The sequence below is a fragment of the Salvelinus alpinus genome, chromosome 9 (assembly GCF_045679555.1).
Source record: "Salvelinus alpinus chromosome 9, SLU_Salpinus.1, whole genome shotgun sequence".
Taxonomy (NCBI): Eukaryota; Metazoa; Chordata; class Actinopteri; order Salmoniformes; family Salmonidae; genus Salvelinus; species Salvelinus alpinus.
Window position 1 is genome coordinate 610,153 of NC_092094.1, and position 11,105 is coordinate 621,257.

General features: G+C 46.2%; 1 protein-coding gene across 5 annotated transcripts in view; it reads left to right on the top strand.

Annotated features, from left to right (window-relative positions):
- Positions 1-8,399: 8,399 nt before the first annotated feature.
- myrf (myelin regulatory factor) overlaps positions 8,400-11,105 on the top strand; it is a 117,831-nt gene continuing 115,125 nt past the window's right edge. For all 5 annotated transcript variants that reach the window (XM_071415628.1, XM_071415632.1, XM_071415630.1 and 2 more), the window contains exon 1: positions 8,400-9,034. In XM_071415628.1, coding sequence (XP_071271729.1) covers positions 8,989-9,034 — 46 coding nt within the window. In that variant the 5' untranslated portion in view covers positions 8,400-8,988. The remainder of the gene's footprint in view (positions 9,035-11,105) is intronic.

Sequence of the window (11,105 nt, forward strand, 5' to 3'; positions counted from 1 at the left end):
TACCAGACCCGCCCTGCCTCAGCACAGCTCTACCAGACCCGCCCTGCCTCAGTACAGCTCTACTAGACCCACCCTGCCTCAGCACAGCTCTACCAGACCCGCCCTGCCTCAGCACAGCTCTACCAGACCCGCCCTGCCTCAGCACAGCTATACCAGACCCGCCCTGCCTCAGCACAGCTCTACCAGACCCGCCCTGCCTCAGCACAGCTCTACCAGACCCGCCCCGACTCAGCACAGCTCTACCAGACCCGCCCTGCCTCAGCACAGCTCTACCAGACCCGCCCCGACTCAGCACAGCTCTACTAGACCCCCCCCTGCCTCAGCACAGCTCTACCAGACCCACCCTGACTCAGGACAGCTCTACTAGACCCCGCCCTGCCTCAGCACAGCTCTACCAGACCCGCCCTGCCTCAGCACAGCTCTACCAGACCCGCCCTGCCTCAGCACAGCTCTACCAGACCCGCCCTGCCTCAGCACAACTCTACCAGACCCGCCCCGACTCAGCACAGCTCTACTAGACCCCCCCCCGACTCAGCACAGCTCTACCAGACCCCCCCCCGACTCAGCACAGCTCTACCAGACCCACCCTGACTCAGCACAGCTCTACTAGACCCCGCCCTGCCTCAGCACAGCTCTACCAGACCCGCCCTGCCTCAGCACAGCTCTACCAGACCCGCCCTGCCTCAGCACAGCTCTACCAGACCCGCCCTGCCTCAGCACAGCTCTACCAGACCCGCCCCGACTCAGCACAGCTCTACTAGACCCCCCCCGACTCAGCACAGCTCTACCAGACCCCCCCCCGACTCAGCACAGCTCTACCAGACCCACCCTGCCTCAGCACAGCTCTACCAGACCCGCCCTGCCTCAGCACAGCTCTACCAGACCCGCCCTGCCTCAGCACAGCTCTACCAGACCCGCCCCGACTCAGCACAGCTCTACCAGACCCACCCTGACTCAGCACAGCTCTACTAGACCCCGCCCTGCCTCAGCACAGCTCTACCAGACCCGCCCTGCCTCAGCACAGCTCTACCAGACCCGCCCTGCCTCAGCACAGCTCTACCAGACCCGCCCTGCCTCAGCACAGCTCTACTAGACCCCCCCCCGACTCAGCACAGCTCTACCAGACCCCCCCCCGACTCAGCACAGCTCTACTAGACCCCGCCCTGCCTCAGCACAGCTCTACCAGACCCGCCCTGCCTCAGCACAGCTCTACCAGACCCGCCCTGCCTCAGCACAGCTCTACCAGACCCGCCCTGCCTCAGCACAGCTCTACCAGACCCGCCCTGCCTCAGCACAGCTCTACCAGACCCGCCCCGACTCAGCACAGCTCTACCAGACCCCCCCCCGACTCAGCACAGCTCTACCAGACCCACCCTGCCTCAGCACAGCTCTACCAGACCCGCCCTGCCTCAGCACAGCTCTACCAGACCCGCCCTGCCTCAGCACAGCTCTACCAGACCCGCCCTGCCTCAGCACAGCTCTACCAGACCCGCCCCGACTCAGCACAGCTCTACTAGACCCCCCCCCCCGACTCAGCACAGCTCTACCATACTCCCCCCCGACTCAGCACAGCTCTACCAGACCCCCCCCCCGACTCAGCACAGCTCTACCAGACCCCCCCCCCGACTCAGCACAGCTCTACCAGACCCCCCCCTGACTCAGCACAGCTCTACCAGACCCCCCCCCCGACTCAGCACAGCTGAGGCCATATATGTCAAATCTAATTTCATCCCAATTTGTTTTATATTTTATATATATTTATCAAGAAGCTGATTAAACAGCATGATCATTACACAGGTGCAACAGTTGAAGAACATAGGCACATCTAGGTGCTGGAGTTGTAGGCTGTAGGGGGCTGTAGGTACTCCTGGAAAACAGAAAGGAGAACGCTGCACACTGCTGTTCCCAGGTGATATTTATTTATAACTACGTTTCCACCCTTAGGTCTTCATCAGGCATCCACATCCCAGGTGGGGGTGGAAGGTCCTGTATATATATAGGGGCAGTACTCAGTGACATCACTTCCTGAAACAGGAGGTAACAAAATGTATAACATAGGGTCACAATATTAACATTCAATGTATCAAAATATATGATCACACACAAGGACTGTGATCCGTATTTACAGTAATATACAGTTGAAGTCGGAACTTTACATACACTTAGGTTGGAGTCATTAAAACAAATTTTTCAACCACTCCACAAATTTCTTGTTAACAAACTATAGTTTTGGCAAGTCGGTTAGGACATCTACTTTGTGCATGACACAAGTAATCTTTCCAACAATTGTTTACAGGCAGATTATTTCATTTATAATTCACTGTATCACAATTCTAGTGGGTCAGAAGTTTACATACACTAAGTTGACTTTGCCTTTAAACAGCTTGGAAAATTCCATACAATTATGTAATGGCTTTAGATTCTTCTGATAGGCTAATTGACATCATTTGAGTCAATTGGAGGTGTACCTGTGGATGTATTTCAAGGCCTACCTTCAAACTCAGTGCCTCTTTGCTTGACATCATGGGAAAATCAAAAGAAATCCGCCAAGACCTCAGAAAGAAAATTGTAGACCTCCAGAAGTCTGGTTCATCCTTGGGAGCAATTTCCAAATGCCTGAAGGTACCACGTTCATCTGTACAAACAATAGTACGCAAGTATAAACACCATGGGACCACGCAGCTGTCATACCGCTCAGGAAGGAGATGCGTTCTGTCTCCTAGAGATGAACAAAGTGCAAATCAATCCCAGAACAACAGCAAAGGACCTTGTGAAGATGCTGGAGGAAACAGGTACAAAAGTATCTATATCCACAGTAAAACGAGTCCTATATCGACATAACCTGAAACGGCGCTCAGCAAGGAAGAAGCCACTGCTCCAAAACCGCCATAAAAAAGACAGACTACGGTTTGCAACTGCACATGGGGACAAAGATCGTACATTTTGGAGAAATGTCCTCTGGTCTGATGAAACAAAAATAGAACAGTTTGGCCATAATGACCATCGTTATGCTTGGAGCCATTTTGCCACAACTTTGGAAGTATGCTTGGGGTCATTGTCCATTTGGAAGACCCATTTGTGACCAAGCTTTAACTTCCTGACTGATATCTTGAGATGTTGCTTCAATATATCCACATAATTTTCCTTTCTCATGATGCCATCTATTTTGTGAAGTGCACCAGTCCATCCTGCAGCAAAGCACCCCCACAACATGATGCTGTCACCCCGTGCTTCACGGTTGGGATGGTGTTCTTCGGCTTGCAAGCCTCCCCCTTTTTCCTCCAAACATAAAGATTTTGTAACGCTCTGGGTGTCGGGGGGTGTGAAGTCAGGCGCAGGAACAACAGAGAGTTCAATATAGTGCTTTTAATGCACACACGGTAAACAACGTCCCCACGAAAACACTGGGTGTACAAACAAATGCCCCATACACGGGGGACGAAAAAACAGTCAAAATACACTCTACGAATTAAATAAACAATACGTTCGTCTACTCCCGATACCAAGGTACAACTGATCAATCCCGCACAAAGAAACGGGCGGGCTGGCTGACTAATAAAGCCCAACTAATTATAATCACCTCAACACAGGTGTAACAAATAAACACATAAGGAGGGGGAGGAAAAAGAGTCAGTGGCAGCTAGTAGGCCGGCGACGACGACCGCCGAGCGCCACCCGAACGGGAAGGGGAGTCACCTTCGGTCGGAGTCGTGACAGATTTGTGTGTGTGTGTCCGTGCACGCATGGGCATCGGTTGTGTGAGAAAGACAGTGATAAAGGAGCTTTGAATAAACACATTTGTTCAGAAGTCTCACACAGGTCTCCTTTCTCAACCATAGAAAAATGATTAGCTTTGGTAAAAGGTTTGGTAATTCTATGGTGTAAATTGTTATCATTTCACATTCTTACCCTTTCTCTCCGGAGCAGTTTTCTTTTCCCTCCTTATACCACTGCCACATTCCACAAGAGACAAGACAGCACTAAGTTTGTGTGTCTGTGTGTATGTCAAATCAAATCAGATTTCTTGGTCACATAAACTTATTTAGCAGATGTTATTTTGGGTGTAGTGAAATGCTTGTGTTCCTAGCTCCAACAGTGCAGTAATATTTAACAATACACAACAAAACACACAAATCTAAAGCAAAAGAATGGAATTAAGAAATATATAAATATTAGATTGAGCAATGTTGGAGTGGCATTGACTCTTATACAGTAGAATAGAATACAGTATATACACACACACACATTCCCCCCCCTCTACATTACAACATACAAAAATATAGAAATGACAAAATAGCTAAATGAACTGCGTTAACAAGGCCACCTGTTTCATTGTCCTCTGTCTCTCTCTGTCCTGTGTTGCACAACAATCTACACCGTGTGGCAGATATAACGGACGCCTTGTTTAGGACGAACAGAGGGAAAGGGGGGGGGGGGGTGGACGGGGTAGAGAGACCGAGAGAAAGAGATGCTCCAGCTGTGAGGGACAAGACAACAAAACAGCATCTCTTTGACATGCAGGCGGGAGAGAAGAGGCAGGGGCTGAACACACTGGCATTGTTTAAGAGGGGGAGTGGAGGGAGGGTTAGCCGATAAGGTTAGAAAGAAAAGGAGAGATTGATAATTCCCTGTTGGCTGGGGAGTCTGGACATAAACCTCCCTCATTACTGGCGCAGAGCATGGGGGGACGGGAGCCTCCATTTCTATCCTGACAATAGAGAAAATATTATTTATCTTGAGCAAAGGAGTTCAAGTAATTCAAAGATATCGAACTTGGTTAGGAGCCCTATCAGTGTCCGCTGAGGAAGAACAGAGGTGTATAACGTCTATGATACCGAGTGTTCAGAGCTGGAGGGCACAATTACACAGTACAGGGGCCTAAGACTGAAACGGATAGCGTGACACAGTGACTGGGAGGGCTGTAGATACTGTAGTGGGCTGTAGATACTGTACATACTATAGGGGGCTGTAGATGCTGTAGGGGGCTGTAGATGCTGTAGGGGGCTGTAGATGCTGTAGGGGGCTGTAGATACTGTAGGGGGCTGTAGATACTGTAGGGGGCTGTAGATACTGTAGGGGGCTGTAGATACTGTAGGGGGCTGTAGATACTGTAGGGGGCTGTAGATGCTGTAGGGGGCTGTAGATACTGTAGGGGGCTGTAGATACTGTAGGGGGCTGTAGATACTGTAGGGGGCTGTAGATACTGTACGGGGGCTGTAGATACTGTACATACTGTAGGGGGCTGTAGATACTGTAGGGGGCTGTAGATACTGTAGGGGGCTGTAGATTCTGTAGGTGGCTGTAGATGCTGTAGGGGGCTGTAGATACTGTAGGGGGCTGTAGATGCTGTAGGGGGCTGTAGATACTGTAGGGCGCTGTAGATACTGTAGGGGGCTGTAGATACTGTAGGGGGCTGTAGATACTGTAGGGGGCTGTAGATGCTGTAAAGGGCTGTAGATACTGTAGGGGGCTGTAGATACTGTAGGGGGCTGTAGATACTGTAGGGGGCTGTAGATACTGTAAGGGGCTGTAGATACTGTAGGGGGCTGTAGATACTGTAGGGGGCTGTAGATACTGTAGGGGGCTGTAGATACTGTAGGGGGCTGTAGATACTGTAGGGGGCTGTAGATGCTGTAGGGGGCTGTAGATACTGTAGGGGGCTGTAGATACTGTACGGGGCTGTAGATGCTCTAGGGGGCTGTAGATACTGTAGGGGGCTATGTAGCCTGTAGGGGGCTGTATATGCTGTAGGGGGCTGTATATACTGTAGGAGGCTGTGTAGCCTGTAGTGGGCTGTAGATACTGTAGGGGGCTGTAGATACTGTAGGGGGCTGTAGATGCTGTAGGGGGCTGTAGATGCTGTAGGGGGCTGTAGATACTGTAGGGGGCTGTAGATACTGTAGGGGGCTGTAGATGCTGTAGGGGGCTGTAGATACTGTAGGGGGCTGTAGATGATGTAGGGGGCTGTAGATACTGTAGAGGGCTGTAGATGCTGTAGGGGGCTGTAGATACTGTAGGGGGCTGTAGATGCTGTAGGGTGCTGTAGATGCTGTAGGGGGCTGTAGATACTGTAGGGGGCTGTAGATGCTGTAGGGTGCTGTAGATGCTGTAGGGGGCTGTAGATACTGTAGAGGGCTGTAGATGCTGTAGGGGGCTGTAGATACTGTAGGGGGCTGTAGATACTGTAGGGGGCTGTAGATGCTGTAGGGGGCTGTAGATTCTGTAGGGGGCTGTAGATACTGTAGGGGGCTGTAGATACTGTAGGGGGCTGTAGATTCTGTAGGGGGCTGTAGATTCTGTAGGGGGCTGTAGATACTGTAGGGGGCTGTAGATACTGTAGGGGGCTGTAGATGCTGTAGGGGGCTGTAGATTCTGTAGGGGGCTGTAGATACTGTAGGGGGCTGTAGATGCTGTAGGGGGCTGTAGATTCTGTAGGGGGCTGTAGATACTGTAGGGGGCTGTAGATACTGTAGGGGGCTGTAGATTCTGTAGGGGGCTGTAGATACTGTAGGGGGCTGTAGATGCTGTAGGGGGCTGTAGATTCTGTAGGGGGCTGTAGATTCTGTAGGGGGCTGTAGATACTGTAGGGGGCTGTAGATACTGTAGGGGGCTGTAGATGCTGTAGGGGGCTGTAGATTCTGTAGGGGGCTGTAGATTCTGTAGGGGGCTGTAGATACTGTAGGGGGCTGTAGATACTGTAGGGGGCTGTAGATGCTGTAGGGGGCTGTAGATTCTGTAGGGGGCTGTAGATTCTGTAGGGGGCTGTAGATTCTGTAGGGGGCTGTAGATGCTGTAGGGGGCTGTAGATGCTGTAGGGGGCTGTAGATGCTGTAGGGGGCTGTAGATGCTGTAGGGGGCTGTAGATGCTGTAGGGGGCTGTAGATACTGTAGGGGGCTGTAGATACTGTAGGGGGCTGTAGATTCTGTAGGGGGCTGTAGATGCTGTAGGGGGCTGTAGATTCTGTAGGGGGCTGTAGATGCTGATTAGAAGATCTGAATAGTAAATGTTACTTATAGGCTGATTTTTACTGCATGCGAGGGAAACACAGGTTATGTTACGCTGGAAACACATAGGACAGTTGGATCTATACTGATCTGTACATGTAGTTTAGAGTCTCCATTGACTCTAGTGATACTGATCTGTACATGTAGTTTAGAGTCTCCATTGACTCTAGTGATACTGATCTGTACATGTAGTTTAGAGTCTCCATTGACTCTAGTAGATACTGATCTGTACATGTAGTTTAGAGTCTTCATTGACTCTAGTAGATACTGATCTGATCTGTACTGTACATGTAGTTTAGAGTCTCCATTGACTCTAGTAGATACTGATCTGTTGGACACTGTCAGTGAAGAAAAAAGAAACGTCCATTTCTGTAACTATCAAGTGTAATTGTACATTATTTAGAGTTTTGTACTTTCAAAGACAAATATTCAGAATATTTTTTACTTCACTTTATTACATTTAGTGTTGCAGGGACAGTAATCAACATTACATGTGCCAGTTTTAGCCAGCTGGCTCATCTGGGCAGGTTACTTCGTTTGCAAATATTATTAGATTAAACTAATTTGCCAAAATGTGAACATAATTGCAAGAGAAAGCCCAGTTTATGGTATATATTCTATAATGAAAGGGATAACTACAATCAGAATTGAGGTACATTTCTTTTTCAATTCCAGTCAGCTCAGAAATTTAGCCAAATTCCCATTCCACAATTCCGTAATTGAAAAGCATTTATTGGAATTGACCCCAAACCTGACTACAGTGATAAGAAAACTAGCAGAAGAAGTCCTAACCTGAGACCATAGCCAAGTCACTTTGGGCTGTATGCGCACACATAGACAGATTTCTATAAACAGATGTCTTATTATGACTATCATTACAAATATCCTATGTTATATTTATTTTATATTGCACCAAATTAAAATCACATTTGTTGTAACTTATATAATAGCTAGCATTTCATGTGCCCTACTTTTACGCACAAAATGACGTGTCAAATAGGAAAGTATTTAGTCGACAGTAGGTTACTATAGCTTAGCTACTGATGTCATCACAATGTAGGAATCACATCCATCACCCATGGAGGTTTTAACACACCTCCTCTCTTTCCAGTCCAACACACACACACACATTGCAGTCCCAAAAAATCTAAGAAAAATCACGTTGAATCAACGTGGGAAACGAATTGGATTTGCAAAAACTCATCAACATAAGGGCATTTCGTATTTTTGTCACCAAACTTTTATTAACATAAATCCAATGACAGTGAAATATTTTGTAGATTTTGTTTTGTTGATTCACATTACTTGACAACTCAATCAAAACTGAACTGACGTCCGTGCCCAGTGGGCAGGCTCTGTGGCCCGGTAGGTCATCCAGAGAGCGCAAGAAACGACGAAGGGGAGGGCATCTACAAGGAGCGGAGGAAGTCAAGTGCTGGACATTAACTATCGTAAAAGTTTCCCCGAGGAGTCCAACTTCGGTATATATCGCTGTAATCAATGAGGCAACGAAATATATAAAAGAAAAATCGAACAAAATCGAAGAAATACTCTGGGACAATAGATAATGTTGGATGGATAGTTTTCCAACGCGGAATTCGCGTTGTGCGACTTCCCTATGGCTATTTCTAATTAGAGCCACAACTGAATGAAGACATAATGCTTCCTGTTGTCTCTTATTTGGATAGTTGTTGTGTTTAAAAAAGCTATTTTTGGAAGCGTTGACGCGTTTAGCGAATATGAACCTATTTACAGGGGACTGGAATAAGTTTGTCAGGTGTTAGCTGTTGCAAGAGTATATGTATGTGAGATGATAATTCCACATTAGAACTATAGTTGCCAAAAAGCAGAGACATTTAGACACGCCGCTGGTCCGGACTACGGGATGTATCTGTGAGTTGACCCGATATATAACGACAACTGTTTCGGTCGTACTCATACGGAGGGGGTCGTTAATGGAGCTTCATAGTGGGACCCGCTAGGATGGACGTGGTTGATGAAACCGAAGCGTTACAGAGATTTTTTGAGGGTAAGAACAATAAACATGTATGTATAATATAGGCTTTGTCTATGGGGTTGTGTTTACATTTAAATGTGCGTTGGAAATAAGGGCCCGGGTTGCACCTGAATGAATCGCACCCTTGTCACCAGAACGCACACACCTGGTTTGGAATATTCTTATCAAAAGAAACCCTGTGTGGAATACATTTGGGAGATGGTTGTTCTTCTCATTATTTCTTTAAAAAATGATCTCCCAATATTATATATCATATTAGCCAAGGGTAATTATTGTCCCAGTTTTGGCCAGCCGGCTTATTTTCAACTGCAGTCCCTGGACAGGTTATTATCAGAGCTGATAGTTTAAACATGAAGAAGAGAGAGCAGAGTATTGATTGTAACCTGGATAAGAATGATCTTGGGAACTTTGACCCTTTAATTTGACCCCTAAGGCTGTAGAAAAAAAAGGCTCTTGAAGATGAATTATTGGCGTCCCATAAATAACTTTGAAATACAAAGATAAAACTGAAACAAGAAGTGATGATGATGATGATAAGTTGTAGGAGTTGGAAGATGGAGAGAATTGGGAGTTCTGAGGAAACACGGAGAGGGGGAGCTGTATGCAACAGTAAGATAAATTACCTGAATGTAGCATTTTTAGTTGGCCCAAATTCAGCTCCAACATGAGAAAACGGGTTTGCTCAATTTGTCTCATATGTTAATTTAACTAAAAATGATTCTTATTATGGCATCTTACCTTTAAAAAAAGAAATACCTTTGGAACTTTGGAACACACAATGTTTTCAACTGATGTATTTGACACATGTTGACGTACACGATTACATTGTGCATGCTAATTTACCGTGCACAGTCATTATTATTCAACATGTCCTCACCTGGGATTTGAACTCACAACCTCTTGGTTCACAGCATTCCTGTATTCCTGCTACGCCACCATGACTGAGTCAATGACCGATTACACCTGTATTGATACACTTTGGACTTCAAAGTAAATCTCAGCTCTGTTTAAAAGTACACTCAATTTTATATATAAAAAACTATTTTATATATCATCGTGATTTAGTAACATTAAAATAGAGTAATATGCCCCACAGACATTAGACAACTATACAGAAAAACCCCTCACATTTCTTAAATAGGTAAATGATGAGAACAGTCAAAATTACCTGACCATTGACACAGACATGGTGTTATGAGGTTGTGAGTTCAAATCCCAGGTGAAGACATTAGTTGAATAATAATTCATGTATAAATGAACAATGTCATGATGTATGTCAACGTGTGTCAAATAGGTAAGTTGGAAACATCTGTTAAAAGAACTGTGTGTGTGGCTCGTTCCAAAGCCTTTTAAAGGTAAAACATCAAAACAATAATAATTTCTAGCCAATTGAGCAAAACATTTTAAGTTGACTGAATGTTGGCCTACATTTTTTCACGTTGGAACTAAGTTTTGGCCAATTAAACATTGTACGTTCAGGTAACACTTTGACGGAAAAGTTGAGTAAAATTACATTTTAAAAAGGCGGTGGAACTAGTAACTCAATAATAATTAGTTAAAGCAACTTTTTACAGTGTATTAACCTATTATGGACCAGCTACAGTGCATTAACCTATTATGGACCAGCTACAGTGTATTAACCTATTATTGACCAGCTACAGTGCATTCACCTATTATGGACCAGCTACAGTGTACTAACCTATTATGGACCAGCTACAGTGTATTAAGGACCAGCTACAGTGTATTAACCTATTATGGACCAGCTACAGTGTATTAAGGACCAGCTACAGTGTATTAACCTATTATGGACCAGCTACAGTGTATTAACCTATTATGGACCATCTACAGTGTACTAACCTATTATGGACCAGCTACAGTGTATTAACCTATTATGGACCAGCTACAGTGTACTAACCTATTAGGGACCAGCTACAGTGTATTAACCTATTATGGACCAGCTACAGTGTACTAACCTATTATGGACCAGCTACAGTTTGAGTTTGAGTTTATTTTTATTTTTACAGGGACGGTGCACATTAATCAACGTTTCAGTAAAAGTGCCGGTTTTAGCCAGCCGGCTAAT